This window comes from Rhodnius prolixus, unplaced genomic scaffold (assembly GCF_049639745.1).
Source record: "Rhodnius prolixus isolate KJV_2025 unplaced genomic scaffold, Rpr scaffold_3, whole genome shotgun sequence".
NCBI classification, from domain to species: Eukaryota; Metazoa; Arthropoda; class Insecta; order Hemiptera; family Reduviidae; genus Rhodnius; species Rhodnius prolixus.
The window spans coordinates 34,151,343-34,171,366 of NW_027411603.1; the positions used below are offsets into that span (position 1 = coordinate 34,151,343).

Below are 20,024 nucleotides of genomic sequence, written 5' to 3' on the forward strand. Positions count from 1 at the left end.
TGTGATAATAGTAGAGAATATACGCTAACAACCACTAAGAGATCAACTCCAAAAGTACTTCACTGAAGACTGTAAAACTTGCTAAGTTTTAATTTTGGACCATCATCAGGCGGCCAATCACCATCAGATATGGTACTCACCAGAACTCGTTGACAGTCAAAAGAAAGAGGCTTGCTCTACAAAACCTAACCAAGGACCTTGTAACAGTAGAAAGATTTGCTGGTCACAGAGACACAACTGGTTGCCTAAAATCTCCAGATTTTAATAAAATCAACGAATGTAATCGCTACAAGGACGAGTGTCTTTAATATTTTGAGGAGTTTTTTTTTTTTTTTTACATAAATTTCGTCAGAGAGTGTACTGTTAAGGGAAATTATACTTAACTGTCTTCACAGAAGAGCCCTTATCGAATTGTCCTAAAAAAATCAAACTATCTGATGTAATAATAAACGAAGAAAATTTATTTATGTAATTATTAATTACAATAATAACTATTATGGTAACATCACTGGATACTCAAAATACCTCATTAAAAATAAACTACAATTTAAAAAAACAATAGGAAAAAATATACAACTATGATTATGTCATAATTAAAGTAACATTACAGACATATATTTCTTAATCAATATCATTTCTTTGGACGAATTAAACATTGCTTCTAGTGGAGAAAAATTAAAATATTTAGATTCGTGGGTTGTTCGCTGGCTTCATATAAACAAAGTGATCCCCCTGTATGATAAAGGGGATCATTAACTTATGAATATTTACAATGTTCAATAACAAAATGAGTACAACGAAAATACATTAAACATAATTCAAATTAAATAGGAAGTAATAATTAATTCCTTAGTATTGAAAAAATGCACCCATATTTGTTAGATATTTAAAATATTATTTTGAACAAAATAGTAGTATGTTAATTAGATTAGAAGTCTAATTATATTTAAAAATTTTAATCTACCAAAGCAATCCATGACATTACCATGGTAAAAAAAAACTATTTAACTAAGTAAAACTCTAAACCTCTATTTAGATAATGCTAGAGTAGTATTTAAAAAAAGCTGGCCTACAATAATCTTAAAATTAAGACACCAACAGCCTATACTCAGCTAAAGACTAGATTAAACTTACAACTAAAAAAAGGCACGTATATCTAATATTTATATGTATATAAATACATTTTGTAGTTTATTGAGCACTTCATATAAAAAAATAGTTTAAAAATCATATACGTATTCATAGACACTCAAAAATATTTTAATCATATACTATAAATAAAAACATAAGTTTTGAACATGGCTTTGCTATTTTTCAACATAATTTAAGATGACTTTAAATATTACTGTTAAGTCTAAGGAATTTATTTGTATTAGTGATAAAAAAAACATTTCTCTACTGATATGTGTAACAATATATTTATATTTATAAGCAGAAGAATTGAACATTTCACTGCGAACACTTACAATTACTTTATTACTGCAGAAAATGTATTCACTACAGTCCAAATATAAGATTATCATAGAAAGTATAGTGCATGATTAGTTTATTTCAACAGATATTTATATATTCTATAATGAATATAGACATTTGAATAACTTTTTCCTGTATAGGTAATTTTTTAAAATTTCATTACTACTTTGTCTTTATTAACATACACTAAAGGCCTTGATTGGGTTTCTAGATATGAACGGTTTCTCTGCAAAGCTTTCAAAAGCTGTACTATTTACAATAAATCGGAAAAACTTTTTAAAAAATAAGGAAATAAACATAGTTCATTTCCAGAAGCTACATTCAGTCTCATACACATTATTTATATTTCTTGTTTTATACAAAGCATAATAGAAAAATATAACATCTTAAAAGTAATAAATGTTTATTGCACAACTACTTGTATTACTAATTTTATAAGATTATTGTTATTTACATATATATAATTTTACTGTCTTATTGCTTAGCCTGATTTCTCGCAGGACTTTTTTTTGTTTTTTTGAAAAATAAATTCCAACAATGCTTAATACTCAAATTTTTGAAAATGTGGTCTAACTTAAAACTTTTCAAATTCGCAGAAGTGCGATAAGAAAATAAAAAGTACCAAATAAAAATTAACAGCAATTGTTTCTATCTGTAAACAGAACAATAATGTACAAAAAAAAAGTATTCAAAAAGTGTATTGAATGATTCGTAACGTAATGCTCGAAAGTAATAGGCACCTACAAAATTTTTTTGTTCATTAAAATGCATAAAAATGCTTTATTATACAATGTAATAACTCTAGAATTAGCAACAACAAAAACTGTATTCAATTAGAGTAGATTTTCATCACAACTCAAGCTGTGAAGGAAGAGACAAATTTTATTCTAAAATGCGTAAGTTTTGAATGAAGCGATGGCTAAAGCATTAACTTGTTTTTATTGATAGAAAATGAGGTTTAACTCTAAGAAATGATGGTACATTGTAATATGATTTTTTTTTTTTTTTTAATTTCATAAAATCCCTTTCTCATTAGTTTGCTGTTAACAGCATTGTAAACGTCGATACTTCGTTCTGGTGATACTATTACGCTGTACGCAAACAGAAACATCCACATTTTTAAAAGTTGTAAATAATCTGTACAGCATACTTCCAATTTTGATTTAACTTTAATGCTTTAATAAGTGTAAATTGAAAATGTGCACAGTGAATTGAACAATTCTAAACAAGAATAGAGTGGTAGTGCTAAATAATTAAGGATGACTAAGAAAGTAATTTAAAAAACTAGAAAAATATTAGTTAAAATTTTTTGTTCTTTAGTTATTAACAAAACTTATTATGAGCAACAAAACAAAAATAGTTTTCCATTTAAAAACTAACCTTTCAAGAAAGAAACCCCGAATTTTGTACACAATATTCTGTAAGTGAATAGTAATAAGTTTCACTAAAAATTGGTGCAAAATTTACTATTTTTTTCAAGAATGTTTTCTCAGATTTAAAAAAGAGTGCAACCGGAGAACGAAATTGTATTAATGAAGCAAATTGTTGTTTACAGTCAATTTATCATTTGATTTCTTAACAAATCAATAAATTAGCAATATAATACAAAATTCCTTATTTTGAGTTATATAAAAATTTATAGATATTCAAAAATGGAATTTTAAGAAACAAATTATATTAAAATCTAAAGTCCGAAAAAGTATACTTTTTATTAGCGTAAGTTTTTATTAAACTTTTTTTGTTTACATTACTTACATTTTAAATTATTTAAATTCTTATAATTATGAACATTAATTTAAACCAAGTTACTTATTTAAAGAATTTTCTTCTTAATGTTCACGTTCCAGAAGTAGTTCTCTCAAAGATGCTTTAGAAGACGAATTATTAAAATTACTTCACCATTTTCACGAACATTGTTTCTCTCAATCTATGCAACCGAAAATTATTTACTTATTTACAACTTATAAACTTACTTAATCAAATTTATAAAAAGAAGAGTAGAAAAATAATGCCGTAACTTGTATCACACCAGTACTCATCACAACTTATACACAATAACTTAGACATTACAATACATGTTCTTCCGCTTCCAAACAATTTTCTAATTTCAAATTTAAACAGATTACAAATAAATCCATTATTAGTCATTTATTTTTAATCTAAAAAAAAAACCTTAGAACCACAGTTTTTCAAAATATTTGTCTATAAAACGTTAACTTGGATTCGCGAATGAAATATTTTTTTGTATGCTTTATTATGGAAAGTTTCGAGTTTAAGATGTTAAAAAGATAAAAAAATCATCGAAACTGTGGACTCAAAAATAAATAAATAAATAAAAATATTTTTACTAACTATTCGAAGTTGGTGACTAAATAACGAAAGAAAAATGGAACCAACCAGAACTACACAAAAGAAGATGCTATGATGGAAAAAATGTCTAAAATCGCAAATCAAACCACAACAGCAAAAACTTTTAGAAATATAGATATGCTATCTTGTAGGGAACTAGCCATTTCTTTTTCAGAGATCTATCTCTAAGAGTATTCGAGTCTTACCAGGCACAATGCCATTGACATCAGGTACGTCAAAACTATACTTATACAGGATAAAGAAATACTCGTACACTTGATTATGTGAAACTATTGGTTTGACGAACTCACAGACAATCTCTATCATTACCATGCACAATGATCACTGCAGACGTCCACATTTAAGAAGAAGAAAAAACTACGATTCAGGAAACCACTACAGATTTTTCGAATCGCAGTGAACTTGGTTTGCAGTAATTCCCTTTTCTATATTTCTCATTGAAACTATTAAACACAGTTCTAGTTCCCCATTGGAAATATATAATCTTCGATCTGTGTTTTTGATTCTTTTAGATTATAACTTTTTAGAAAACAACTGTTTTCACTAACGATGACTACGTTCAGTCGAAAGTTCTCATAACTATTTATTTGGACAAAGAAAATAAAATTCTGGAGATATTTATATTTTATTATAATAATTATAACTACATTCGTGGAAACTTTAAGCATTAGTCCTTTCTCACAAGATATATTATACCTATTTCTGTAATGAACTTCTGCCACGCCTTAATGTAAGCGAAAAACCTTCTTTTAGGAACAAATATCGTTCTCCAGAGGGCATAATTCACTTGAAATCTCTAAAATTGTACAACAGAGACGTATCTCGCCTAATCTCCTCCTACATAGTAATCTCATTTTTTAATGCCACTAAAATAACTAAATAAATGTTTAAAGTGCAGGCCGTAATAAATTTTTAGAGTGCAGTCGCACTAGACAATGGAAGATTTATTTATGCAATTTTTTTTTTAACCAACAATAACATAATCATAAACAATTAAAAATTAGACCATGGAGGGGGAATGTTAAATAAATAATTTTTCACATAAAATAAAAGTATAGGTAAGTGAAAATATATTGTTGGCCAATTATATTTTATATTAAAATGATTTACAACTGTAAACTGGAGACTGGAGATAAGATGCCTGTTTCAAGTAGAGGAATTCCAAATCTAATAAGGAATTAAAACAAAAATCTCAACAAGGTATTTAAAGATAAGAATTTGAAAATAACCAATAAACCATCGAAACGTAATTTTTTTTTTTATCAAAGATATATGGCGCGTCTACATCGGAGGTTATTGGCGCCCGGAGCTTCTTTCAGTGCACTGCCGGCCTCTGAACAGTGTTCCCTCTCGATACAGACAACACTGTCCATCACCGGACAGAGTGAGCTGTAAGAAACTCCTAGGAAAAGAAAAACTAAGGGGCCAACAGCTGGATTTGAACCCGGGATCTCTGCGTGGGTATCGAATAAGCTAACAGCATAACCGCTAACCTTTCCATCGAAATGTTTTTGTTAATTTAGTACAAATAACTTTATACAGATGTTTTAATACTATAAGATTCTTTAAAAATACCTATGAAAATTCAAAGGATATAGACTAGTTAGTTAACAATCCATCAAGATGGCATATTTATTTTTATTATATGTTCTCTCAGTTTATAAGTTCAGTAAAACTATGGTATGTTAAAATAGTAAAGTTTTGTAAAGTAATTGTCTTTCAAAATTAATGCACCTAAAATAACTGTGTCTAGCGCAATGAAAATTCTAAAATCTTACACTTTTAACATTAGTTTAAGCGAAATTGATTTGAATCAAAAGTTTAACGTTTTTGTTCAGCATACTAACACCTCCACACTCTCGACAGTGGACCAGCTAATAATAAATAGAATATAAATGAGATTAATTGTTAATTATTTGATTTCAGTCCATGTACCGGTTATATGTTTACAAAGAATAATTTGTTCAATTACAGAAATAAAAAATAAAAATAAAAAGTCAAATTGAACTCCAACTTACCAAAAAAAAATAAAAAAAAGAAGATAATTTCTATCTTCGGAAGAATATAAATTACACTTCCATACCAACATCAGAATGGATTCCTTTGGCTCTTAGTTTGTGTTCCTCAGTTAGCTTCGGAGCTTCGGTTCTTGTGTGCCAAACCAGAACCTACACGTTAAAAATGATTGTGTCAATAAGATGTATTCACTAAAAATAAATACATAATTATAAAATGAAATATTTGAGGCAAGGCACCAGGCACCAATGATAGATACTGCATGTTGATGCACTTTAATAAATTAGGGTGAGGCGACTTACACCGTTTGGGAATCTTTTGCCCAATTCCACTACTTTGTCTCAGAATCTCAGTACTATGATTATTATTCATAATTTCAGTACGTTTACATTCTATAAATTTGATATAACATCACCAGCGTTCTCTTACTGCAACGTCTAACTTGACTCTCATTGACTCACTTTGGAAACTAATGATTTAGGGATTTTGGCATGCATCATCCTTCTCCCTCCTCCTCTTCACTCTCTCGATCACCCTCTCTCACTGGTGACTAATTTCCTAAGTACATTTTTCAAATACTACACTAATATGCCGTAAAAATAGATGAACTTTCCTTCATTCAAATTTCTTATTAATTCTTAATTTTTAATCCATAAATATTTTGGAAATTTAGAAAAAGTTTAAAATTAGAAATACCTGAGTGCAATTATCAGCTTTGGGTTCTAGATGATCTCTTGTAGTTAACTGTTGAAGCATATGAGTTTCTTGGAATCCTCCATTAATATTGAATGAAAATGAAGCCTACGAATAACAAAAAATTGTTTAACTACAATCAAAGATTTCATTTATTTAAAAAGCAAATGAAAAACAGTTAGACATCTCATAAATTATAATACGGTTACTAAAGATTAATTTTAAAATTTTTGCAATTTTAAAATAAAAAATGAGGGCAAGATTTAATTATAAATTTTGATAATAAAAGTTTAATTTCAAAATTCGAACACATTTCTTAATATTATATATTATATTTAAATACTTACAGTAGATTTTTTTAGAAGATGTTGCAAGTTAACAGCAAATCCAGCCATATCTATGGGAAAAGGCCGATCTGGTCTCCAAGCACTATTCCAACCAGTTACTTTACCAGTAGTCTGATTTAATATTGGCTTTTCGACCATTAGTCCACCAACTAATCCTACTGGCCAAACACTAACTTCTTTTGTGTACCTCATCTGTAGCAGTTGTTAAGAAAGGAAATAATATAAAAAGTTCTTAAACTGATTTGTTTTTTTTTTAGCTAACTTTTTAGTTTTTAGATGAAGTTGAAGAGGGCTTGAAAAAATAAACATCATTTACATATAGGTATTATAATTAGGATTATCAATGATTTTATAATAAGAATGTAGGTTTTCTTATTATTATGGAACAGTTTACAGTCTTAACTAATTACAATTAATCCATTATCTAGGTAGGGTATTTTTTTACATTACCTTGATCTAGCTTAATCTAAAAAGAGATTTAACAGTAAGATTTTGAATCATTAGTATATTTTTATACTGATTGTTTTATGTTTTCCCATCTTTGTGAATATCTTTACCCCTTAATTTTTTTTTCCGTCAATGTTCCACATTTCTAATGTGGCCCATAATTAGACATTATCACTCCGCTCAACAAATCACATGGTATTCCATAAAGTTATTTTCTATTTTATTCATTTACGATTTTCGAAAGGGATCTAAGGAACTGACAGTTCTTCTAAAAGAAATCATGTTTATTTGCATTTATTATTTGTTCATACGATTCCCTTTATATGATTTCCACTCAGCCACCTGAATTTAAAATCTCGGCTCTCAGATAATAGGATCAGCCATATAATCAATAGGATTTAATCTATTTTAAGGCACAGATTACGTCAACTCAACTCTTATTGAGTCTACTAATAAAAACACATCCTAAAAGTATTGTACTAAATGCGTTTTAATCAGATCTACCTAAAATTTTGGCTTGAAATATGAATTTACATAAAAGTGGAGAGGTTAATATTTAAATAGCTTACCTCTTCAAATACTTGAATTGAATAAGAATTATCATCGTCCGCAAAGTACACGACACCTTTATCATTTAAGTTCTTGTTCTTTCGCAACCATTTTATCGCTGCATTTCTTTGTTCAACTCCTCTAGGCTACAAAACAGAAAGAAATATAATAATAATAAAAAATTACAGACAACAATCTAAATAACAGAAAACGCGCTGTAATGGGTTGAAACTATTAAAGTGGCAAAAGATGAAGATTCTAATTTTTCAAATAGTAAAAAATGATGAAAAGTCAAATGCCGCACACAGAATAAGGTGTACGGAGAAAACCTTCTTTTTTTTTCTCAATTCTAAACCATTTGCAAAGCCGCTCGTAGTGACGTTTAACCATGAAGATGAATGGAATGTCCTCGAGTGCTGCGTGCCTAAGTTACAGTTTTTTATTTATTTTAATTTAAGGCGCTTCAACATCTGAGATTATTGGTGCCCAGAGATTTTTTTAGTACATTTCCGGCCTCCAGACAGTGTTCTCTCATTACAAACAACACGGGGGACAGTGAGCTATAAGAAGCTGTAAGGAAGAGAAAATCTGGCCTTTAATTTTGGTGGTGCTAGTCGAATGTATCAGAACTTGATTGGTTCCACATTTAAAAATGTAGTTCAGCAACATATTCAATACAAAATGGAAAATCAGGGATTTATTCCAAGCACTTCAAGTTGCTGTTCCTGAAGGCAAATTTCGACCAATTTCAAGTTAAAATTAAACCTATTATACAAGCTATCAGAACACTAAGAAATACATAGGTAGATTAGTGCTGCTAGTTAATTATAAAAATATAAAAGAGTACATATATAATATAAAAGGCATAGGTCAGAGGAGCCTACTGCCTAGGAATCAACCAAGGGTACAGTTCGTGTGGCTCTTACAGACTGGATCTGGAGAGAACATAAAAAGAACTGGGTGATGTGTCCTGGGGTTAAACACTGCAAGAATATCACTCTTTACTTAAGCAGAAATCAGATTACTCTGATCACGGGCCTATTTACGAGGCTTGGTAGGTTCAGGAAGCATCTGTTCAAGGTGGGGCTTATTAGCTCGGAACCGTAGTGCAGATTGTGTCAGAATGAGGAGGAAACGGCCTCTCACTTGTTGCTCGATTGCATTGCAATCGAGTGGTTGTGCTAAGAAACCTTGGGAACTTTGAGACCAAAGAGATAGTAGGGCAAAAAGAACTAGTAGGGAAAGTCCTCAACCTTCTTTGTAGGGGAGGTTTCGTCTACTGTTTCAAAGGGGAAGGCACAATAAGCCTCTTTTGGTTGTGGTGCCGTGGGACATAGGTCTCGTCTCGCTTTCTTTAATCTTAATTGCTAATTGAATAGAATGAGAGTAGTCATTTTACTGAATACATTTTGCAGTTTTTTCGCAAAAACATTTTCAAAAAAATTTGCATTTTGTAAAGTGGGTTAAGAGTAAGTTTTGTAAGAATTCGAGAGCGTTATAAGAGATTTTTTTTAAGCTTCCATTTAACAATAGAGCCAAATCAGAAAGTAAATTCTAAAAGGCATCTTTAAAAAAAATCCCTAATTTTTATTTATACAACAAAAAACACTTGCAGAAAAATACAAAAAAAATAATGTCATAAGTGTTAAAGGTCAAAGACGAAACATTCACAGTCAAGAAGAGGATGACATCATAAAATATTGAGTATACGTATAAACTCAAGGGTACATATGTTGTTCCTCAATAAAAATAAATGATGGAATAAAAAGTTTTTTCTTTTAATGGTTATTTTCATGAAGCCTCCCCAACGTTTCTACCGATAAAATAACAGAAAATAGAACTTACCGAGCCTTTTCTTCTATAAGCCACTGGAGTCTGCGCGATTAAGTGAGTGCAGTTTAAATTTGTTCTAGCCAGTAGATTTTCAACAAGCAGAGATTTTTTCTGTGCATCTTCCACAACAATCCAATGCAAATTATGCACAAGCATCAATGTCTGAGACAACCTGCAAAAAGCGACTTGTCTAGAGACCACGGTAGACTTTAATTTCTATTATATAGCAGTACATTAAATACAAATTCTTTTGACAAAAATGTTTATATAACTACTCTAAACCGAATAGTTTGATTTATTTATTGACATTCATAACTGTCAAGTATATGAAAGAAAATTTTATTTTATCACTGCTACTGAACCATTATTGCAACTTTTCAGAGAAATATATCACCAAATGTCAACCACATCTACCCGGAAAATAACAATAGATTAATAATACATTAACAACACATAAACAAAGTTCCAAATCGAACAATTGTACACATCTTTCATTTCTACTGTCTTAAATCCCATAAAATGTGCTATTCATTGTGTCGTGAGTCATATGTACATACCTCGTCAATTCAGCTTTCTGCACCGGCCTTGCATAGGTTGGTGTTATGGCGTAAATAATAGGAGCTTCTGGATCCCAATGTTGGCAATCTTTTTGACACATCTTCAGTCGGCTTAATATTTGCTCCCTTGTTCCTCTCAACTAGAAGAAGAAATTGTTTAGTAAGAAGAAACAAGAATCAATACTGTATAAAGGCGCTAATGACAAAATTGTCGATGCGCTAGCGCAAACAAAAAAGAGAACAATATTACCAGTAGTTCATATTCATCCATTGACTGTTTCATTGCAACATATTGCTCATTTTCTGAATGAAAGATCAAATTAATTTTAATTAAGCATAAAATGTTCAATAATGATGTAATGGTTTTAAAAATAATGTTTAGTAACGTTTAAATTTACCTGATTTTCCACTAAAAGCAAAGAACCATATCAAAAATAGTACCGATAAAGTAGCACCCCAATAAAATTTTTTTCTTAGAGACATAATATCTGCCGAAGACCACTGTTGTGCAGCAGAAGTCATAATACTAAAATTGCAGAAGCCTAAATTCAACCCAATCAACAATTTATTAGGTGTTATCGAGAAAGGAAGGACGTTACAACAAACAAACACTTTTGTCCACACATTAAAACACTAAAACTGTGAGACCCCATTCTACATTTGTTCTCCAGTGAGTACTAAATATGATATCACAGTCATGAGATAATGACATTAGCATCACCACCACTAACTAGTTACGATCAAACATATAACCTCTAAGTCATCGAGATAATCCCTTCAATTTCCAAACCGACAGATTCTGATTTGTCAAGTTTTATATAGCCACCTTGATTAGACATATTGATTGACACGGTTGATTTAACTATAGATAAATCCTTTAAGTAATTCTTCTAAAAAGATAACAGATTGTTCAGAAATTATCTGAAATTTATACCGTTTATGCAAAATTACATAAGTATACAAATTAGTGTGTACACATTATAATCAGCTGATGTACCTTCCCTCAATATTGTATTTCTGACAGCAGAAGTAAGGATAGCCTGAGAAATAGAACCTACACTCCCGCAACTTTGTTGTATTTTATTCCGGGATTTCAAAATTAATTATCACCTTGTGGTATAATGTCAGGAAAAGATAAGTTGCCTATTTTCCCATCCAGAGGGTATGTTTAATTAGTTTTTAATTCTAAATTCTAAAATAAAATGTATATTGTGACCACGCCCACTTTTGTCAGTAATGGTTTCAATCATATAATATGTTAACATTATTAATTATTTTAGGGCACAAACGCTAATGAAAGGAAGGCTCGTGGGAGCACAAAAAGGTCACAGCTTATTGAAGAAGAAAGCTGATGCATTGCAAATAAGGTTTAGGATGATTTTAAGCAAAATAATTGAGGTAAAACTTATGTTCTGGATTGAATTGTGCTTATTAGTAAAGGAAGTTGAAATAAGGAATATATCTTAAGTATTGGAAAAATTTGAAATTCAGTTTTATATATATATATGGGTACACAAATATACGAGTATGTATATCTTTAACTATATCTTTAAGCCACCTTTCAAAATGAAATAACTCGATGTTTTCCTATTTTTAAAAAACGTAATTTCTACAAAAGTGCTCGTTTCGTATTTGCAAGATTCACCGCCTTTCTCGCAAAATAACTTCAGCTTTATTAAGTGAATGATGTATGTAGACATGGGTAAAAACCTACTAATTCCATCTAGTTGATTTTGATGAATCATTTGTTTTTTAGAATACAGAGTTACATTGATACTATTTTTCAACCAAATTAATTTCTAATATTTAAAAAGTTTACTTTTATCTTATTATTTTTAGTTGTTAATTTTTACTTCTTGGGATAAGATAAGGTAAGGTGGTGGTTAATATATAATCTATTTTGTTACTGCAACTTTCATAATTCTTTAAATTGTTAACGACAAAAGTTCAGCTGACAGACACTGCAAATTTTTTATACAGTATGTAGTTGGTTAAAATTAATATAGATAATGGCTGCATGTTTGTTCTCAGCAGACATTATATTTATGTTCTGAATAGATTGTGTTCTTATCAGGAGAAATTCCCTTCAATTCTTAAAATAAATCACTACTTTTTTGTTTTTCGATTTATTTAAGTAAAAAATAAAATATTTGAGAAGGTAGGTGGTAGTTTTTCTCTGATTTTAAGTAGAATCGCTATACAGAATTTTTGTGGAAAGGGCGCGAGCAGAATGTAGTACAATCACTTTATTAATGAGATTGTTTCTGAGAATGTTTTGCAAAATAGGATTGGCATCATTATCTCAACAAGCTATTAAATAAATGTTAGTTATTAAAAGTCTTGATATAGCTAGTAATTACATCGGACGACTGTAAGATGGAGCCAGGGTGTATGGAGCTATTCAAAGGAATGAAATCTCGGTAAGCCTAGGAAAACTAGCATTCTTTCAGACAGCTAATTGCAATTTCTTAAATTTAGCTTATACTTTATTTACATTGTATATTGAAGTCAACTATCTCTATGGTCAACAAATTCTAATTTTCATTCAAAATTGTTGTAAATTGCTGTAAGACATGTCATGAGAGTGTTCACTTCAATTTTCTTCACCTACAATGTAACATTAATTGAAGTAGTCACATATAGTAAGTAGTTAATGCTATATAAGAGTCATGAATGTTTTTTAAAATACCTTTCTATGATTATCCTTGATAACTGTAATGCTTTAAAAATGCTATAGTCTCTTAAAGACCACGATCCCCGTTGAGAACTACTGTCGTAGAGATGAAATCTCTTGTTTATGATTTAAATCAACTCACTTCTTGTATTATGTATGTTTAAATTTTTTCTAATCTTAATTATGTCCGAAGACCAAATCAAAATAGATCTACAAGAATACAGGCTTCTACTTAACTAAATGATAACAAAATTTTCTTCGTTTTGATAAAATGAATAAAACAAATTAATAACATCTTGTCCAGCTTTCTATTATATATCTTCCAATTATAGACAAAAACTCTGATGGGAGAAATAATGAAAGAAGCAGCATTTTCTCTCGCAGAAGCAAAGTTTACCACTGGAGATTTTAATCAAGTTGTTTTGCAAAATGTAACGAAGGCCCAAATAAAAATAAGGACAAAAAAAGATAATGTAGCAGGTAAATATCACACCAATCTGGTGTTCTTTTCATTCATTATGTAAATTATTAAAACTGTCCGGTAGGACAGTTGTATAAGGGTTGATCGTCAAAAAGTGCACGAAAAAGCGTAACGTTAAAAAACACCCAACTTTGACAATTTTTTTCTCTTTTTCTATAAAAGATAAAATTCCCAAATTTTCTTTAAAATATAGGGCAAATCCTCCTTTATAACTGTAATTTTTTTGCAACCCCCCAGACCTAATAGATTTCGAGAAAAAAGTTGCCGAAAATGAGCAAAAACGGCATTTTCAGAAATTGTTGTTGTTGTTGTTCTTCTTCTTCTTCTTCTTCTTCTTCTTGTTGTTGTTGTTGTTACCTTTTTTGTAAACTACGTAGCGCCTAAACGCGAGAACCGATTTTCATGAATGAGGTGACATTCGATTCGGAATTTTATGTAGATGTGCCTTTTGGGGGTCTCGACGCTGTACACCGAATTAGAGAGGAGTTAGCCCCCTTTATGTAAGGCCCCCTTCAAAATTATTATTACTAATTACTCTGTAAATCTTAGCCCGATTTTGATAAAATTTGGTAGGATGATAGAGTTAGGGCTCCCCTACGTAACATTAAAGCGGCGATCTGCTCTTACACTAGTTAAGGGGAAGTATAGCAATCGTTTCAAATTATCGACAAGTGAACTGATTTTCATGAATGAAGTGTCATTCGAATCGAAATTTTGTACAGATTTGCACTTTAAAAGTCTCGTCGCTATGCCTCATATGGAGGGGAGTTTGCCCCACTCAAGTAAGGCCGTTTCTAAAACTATTATTACCAATATTTCTATAACGCTTTGTCCGATTTTGATAAAATTTAGCACGAAGAAGTGATTAAAGCTCCTCTATATGGCTGTGAAGTGCCATCATGCTCTTACACCTACTAAGAGGAAGTACTGCAATCGTTAAAATTATCAATGGGTGAACCTATTTACATTAATGAATTGTCGTTCGATTCAAAATCTTTGCCTCTTTGCCTTTTAGGGAGAAGTACTGTAATCGCCCGTTTAAATTTGCTTTTTACGTACAAATACCTTCCTATTTTATATAAAAAGGCTTTCTCAAAAAAATTGTTATTGAGGATGGTTTGGGGACCGCAACTATAATCATTCTTTAAAAAGATCTCTCCAGTGGTAGTTACGGTTCCTACTTAACACCTTATCAGGTTATAATGATAGAATTGCTTATTCCAAATTTAAAAAAAAACAGTAAAGCAGATATGTAACTTAGCAAAATAGACAAAAATGAAAATCTATCCAAAAGGTACAAAAATCTCCTTAACAAAAACTTACAGTTTAAAAAGTTAAGTATAAGGGTTGATTAAACGCCAAAAGGTACACAAATCAGCAAGTACCCAACATTTCATTCAAGCTTAGTTGATATAATTTAAGTAATTTTGCTGCATTAACTTTTCCTTCACATTTTTTAGAATTTATTAGATGTCACAGACCCTTATGCTGGCCATTTTCATCTACAAAATATTTGTTCAAGTAGCACTGTAGATTGACTTTAATATCTATTAATCTATAATAATCAAACTATTAATTACAGGTTAAAAAGAAAACGTTATAAAAAATAAAAAAAATTACGAGGCTACAAAATTTAAAAACTTTTTTAAAAAAATGCTTACACCAACATACATCAATGATTTCGATTATTTTATTTTTAATAAAAATCGTCTGTTTAAGTTTATTCTTCGATTAAAGTAATTGTTATTTTATGTAGTAGTCTAACGTTTATAATAGGTAATAATTATCTGGCTTTATCGCAAATAATATAGTTTTCTTCAATCACACTCTCAATGTAGCTGTTCTTCTCACAATGTTATATATATGTTATGTAATATAAAATAAATAAGATATGCATATTTTTAGGACAGCTAATTATTCCAGTATTTTACTGTAAGTAAAATTAAATTACAATTGAGAAATGAATAATTGTTGTTGAATAATCTACTTGTTATTAACTGTGTGTTATTTGTGCTCACGAATATTTCGGTAAGACGAATTCAAGTCTGAAATATTGTTTTAAATCCTCCGTGATTCAAATTTAAACAGTAGCCGACTCTAACTTTGTCTTTTTCTACTTTAACATGCATGTATAAGATGTGACAACTTCAGAATAAAGGGCATATTAAAGATAAATCAGAAGAATAATTTGGAATAGAGTTAAAATAAAGTACCTATTTAAAAACGAAGATATAATATACATTTTATCATAATTATAACCAAATAATATTATGAACGAACTGGCCAGCATCTGTGGCATCTAATAAATTCTAAAAAATGTGAAGGAAAAGTTAATGCAGCAAAATTACTTAAATTATATCAACTAAGCTTGAATGAAATGTTGGGTACTTGCTGATTTGTGTACCTTTTGGCGTTTAATCAACCCTTATACTTAACTTTTTAAACTGTAAGTTTTTGTTAAGGAGTAAATTATATTGTTTTAATTTATTTTAGGTGTAACGCTACCTGTATTTGAAAGTTACCAGGATGGAACAGACACGTATGAATTGGCAGGTCTTGCTCGTGGTGGACAGCAGTTAGCTAAATTGAAGAAAAATTATCAAGCTGCTATAAAACTATTAGTTGAACTGGCTTCTTTACAGACATCTTTCGTAACATTGGATGAGGTTATCAAATTGACTAATAGACGAGTTAATGCTATTGAACATGGTACGACTTAATGTATTTCAAACATTTTGAGAAAAAAATTCAAATAAATATTAAGTAGTTAACGAAAAAATTAGAATTTAATAAGAGTTTGACTATTTTAGAATTTCGATTTTTAAATGTTTATTTGTAATAAATTCGTAGAACTACTGCTAATTTAGTTTGAAGCTATCCAAGACTTTCGTATTGGAAAGGGATTTCAACCTTTAACATTAAGCTGGCTTAAAACTAATATAAAAAAATTAACTCTAGATAGCATTCCAACCTCTTTTGATGGATAAAAATCCGAGATCGGTCAGCAATAGGAAAAAAATGCGAGCTATAACAACATTAATTAAAATTATAATCTTAACTTCCAATTATTGTTATACGAGAAGGGGTTTATATGAAACGTCTCAAATAGGAAAGCCTTATGAACATTGTCTTTTGAGCAGAGGAACGAGTTTTATTTCTGTTAAGTTTATGATTTTACGTGATGATAATAAAGATATGTACACTCTTTTTTTTAGTTATTATTCCAAGAATTGAGCGTACTTTGGCGTACATAATTTCGGAGCTCGATGAATTGGAAAGAGAAGAATTTTACAGGTAATTATAAAAGCAAATATTATATTTCTGCCCCTTATTTACAAATAAAGTAAGAAGGTAAATATGTTACGCCTATTTTTCTTGACGAGAGGACTGTCCAAATTTCTTTATTTATATAAATAAATATATATATGTAGATAGGGCTCTTCAGAAATATCTGGTGTTCAACTCTACCCTGTAAGTTTTTCCGGTGGTTTTTCTTTTTTTAGTCAAAGCAAGAAAGTTTAATAAAGGCTTGCATCTTGTACTGTCCCCTGAAAAATGTTTTTCAGTTCTTTAACTTCAAAGGAAAAATTCCAGTAATGAACGACCATTCGAGTAAGGATTTTCAACTTTAGAAAATAATCGATAAAGAAGGAGATGAACTTATCTCTTGGTCAGAACTATACTCAATATCGATATATCGTTAAATTCCGAGTGCTGAGTACCTACCGAACGCAGTCTTATATTTGTTTTAGCTATTTTTTAATAGAAGGTGGGAGAGATGTTATATTGGAGAGTTGTAAAGGCGCACGAAAAATTGATGAAGTAAGGGAAAGATCCGAAACTGTTATAAATCATCCCCGCAGATTTATTTACCTTCATGTGTTTGTAAAACTGGCAAAAGAATGAAAAAGCTTTGATTGAACTGTGTCTGGGAGAGCATAAATAAAATCTCCCTTACCATTAGGTTTTAGGAATTGAGTTCGTAAACGGTATAAAGGTCTTTATTAATTTAGTATGTATGAATTGAACTAAATAAACCATTTTTGTTTTTCATGTTATAAGGCTTACAGTAACGTAAATATTGCACCATTAAAATACAATGTGTTATAAACTAAAAATAATTATATTATAAAAAGAATAAAGAACTAATAAAAAGAATAAAGAACTAAGCAAATTTAGAAAAATATTCGCATCGTCCAACTTTCAAACGTAATAATATTATAAACTGTCCAGAACTACTCACCCCTAGATTTCCATGTCTTTTTATCGCACTCATAATACTTTTAAGTCCGCAATATCATAAACGTAATCATCCAAATATTATAACTTATCAAGAATAATGAATCATGCAAACTCTTTCCCTTACTTTGTTTTCTACGTCTCCATTTTCTATCAAACAGCATAACATTGTTTCTAGCATTATTATTTTTATTTATTTAATTACCTATATATTATTATTCTTTTTTCTTTTTTTTTTTGCATGCGCAAGTACCGTTCTTTAGAATAAATTTTGATAAATTTTAGCACCAAAATCTTCATTTTTGCCCAGCAATGTTCCATTCTGCTGAATTTAAGCAAGAAACTAGTAAATTCAGTTTAATTTCAAACTGTTCTTCTTATAAAGTACAGCTCCAACTTAGAAATTCTAAAACATTCCCACATTCCCTATACAAAAAACAAACAAAACTCTTAAACATACATGTTCCTTTTCATTAATTTTATTTCACTTTTTTACTTTTCATTAACATATTAAGTAACTAACATTCACTCAGCTAGCGTAATGAGACGAAAAAGTTGATGTCAAATTCTCTACTCCAAACTGATTAATCGATCACTGATAATCGATGAAAGTGCAACAAAAAATAAATCAGCCATATTATCCAGAACTTTGGACCTATCCAGATTTTCAATGATATTTTTAATTTGTTTAGGTTAAAGAAAATACAAGATAAGAAGCGTATAGCTAGAGTTAAAGCCGAAAAGGCGAAATTGTCTTTAGTAGAACATGCTAGCAACATTCTGGAAGAACATGATGAGGATTTACTTTTCTAATTGTGCAATTTGCTTTTATTGTAAAAAAACAAAAAAACATTCCATGATAGAGGTGAGAAATTCACTTAATTTTACAGTATTAGGATAGACGTTCGCTACATACTCAGGTAAATCTAATACTGAATTGTACGGCATTGAACTCGAATAAAAAATAATTTTATAGAAAAACCCACAAAATCTTTTCTTCTTGTAAATATTGCCCTCACCTATATCTCGCAGTTGTAAAATTGTATTCAGTTGCATTTTAAGTTTATTGATCAGAGTACTTTTGGTTTGTATTAAACTGAAACAATTTGATAGATTGTTGAAATAATATTTTGTTTATATAATCAGTTGAGTTTTAATCCTGATTTAGAGAGATAATGTCATGTTATCGATTATCCTTGCATTATTGACATTATGTAGATTATAATTGTTGATTTGATTAATGGTTAAGGTGTTTTTGGATTTGGGTAGAATTAATGTATTTTTGAAACATCGACGTCTATGACCTAATGTTACTTATTTGATTCCCATGGGTAGTAATGATCATTAATGTGAAAAAATAATTGTTTTTGCGAAAAGAAAAATTTCTGTAGTTATTAAATTTAATACTTTTTTCTTTTATTTGGCAACCGCGTTAGTTTTCTATGTTATTGAATCAAGAGTACTTATGGTTTGAAGAACTTCAAAGTGAAATTATCGTTTTTATTCATATTGTTTATACTTAAATTTGTAAAAGCATATTGATAAATCATTTAACAAAAAATTAGAAATTTTGTTCCTTACACTGAAAAGTTTTCTTTGAGAAATTCTATAAAATCTCTTAAACTTTTAAACTACAAAAGTGAATGTGTTTAAATCTAAAAATGATGGATTATTTAAAATGCATTTTTTGTCCAAAAAAAAAGTCCTCCTAAATTCTTTTAGAAATATTTAAACATATTAAATGTAAATATGGAAGTACGATTTGGAAATATTTGTGTTTAGTCATTAAAAACGTTTATTTTCTTAAAAAAATATTAACTAATTTAAACATTTCTATTTTGAGAAAACATTGTTTTTGGTTGTTTAATAAAAAGCTTAATGCAAAATATAGAGTACCTAAAATTATTATTGTTTTTATTCGCATACATATGTTTAAGACTTGTCCCCTCATTGTTTACCGAATGTAAATAAAATAAATAAAAAAATAGTGTGTTTAATATATTAAATAAAGTTGATTACCTAATTACGTCTGAATAGTGTACATTGATTCCAGAAATTCTTATATTTAAAGTGTGATTACAATAAAAAAAAAAATGTTATGGCCTCTGGCTTACATTACAGAATACAAAGCTAACTCTAAAAATACCTCAACGATAAAAAGAAAATCGTCAACTGAAATCTAATTTTTCACCTAGGTTGTTTGAAACTGCTCTAAATTTACACTTTTTACTTAATCTAAAGCGCGACAAAATCTAAAGGTTTAAAACGCCCGCAGCTTTTTTTTCTGTGCACCCCAGCCTCGAGATAGTGTTCTCTCGTTACAGACAACTACAACAGAATTAAGT

The 20,024-nt window shown here is 29.7% G+C and overlaps 2 protein-coding genes across 2 annotated transcripts; one reads left to right on the forward strand and one right to left on the reverse strand.

The window, feature by feature from the left end:
* Positions 1-438: 438 nt before the first annotated feature.
* LOC141453300 (galactosylgalactosylxylosylprotein 3-beta-glucuronosyltransferase I-like) lies at positions 439-10,819 on the reverse strand. Its single transcript, XM_074126341.1, has 9 exons — positions 10,684-10,819; positions 10,536-10,588; positions 10,286-10,425; positions 9,741-9,900; positions 7,916-8,041; positions 6,900-7,091; positions 6,556-6,660; positions 5,862-6,011; positions 439-3,400 (listed from the first exon to the last, which is right to left on the reverse strand). Exons 1-8 carry the CDS (start codon positions 10,805-10,807, stop codon positions 5,913-5,915), a joined length of 999 nt encoding a protein of 332 aa, XP_073982442.1. The 5' UTR covers positions 10,808-10,819; the 3' UTR covers positions 439-3,400; positions 5,862-5,912.
* Positions 10,820-11,305: 486 nt separating this feature from the next.
* LOC141453303 (V-type proton ATPase subunit D) lies at positions 11,306-19,582 on the forward strand. The gene is made up of 6 exons (XM_074126347.1): positions 11,306-11,447; positions 11,566-11,683; positions 13,292-13,439; positions 15,934-16,149; positions 16,656-16,734; positions 18,372-19,582. The coding sequence occupies exons 1-6, from the start codon at positions 11,407-11,409 to the stop codon at positions 18,490-18,492; spliced, it is 723 nt and encodes a 240-aa protein (XP_073982448.1). The 5' UTR covers positions 11,306-11,406; the 3' UTR covers positions 18,493-19,582.
* Positions 19,583-20,024: the final 442 nt, after the last annotated feature.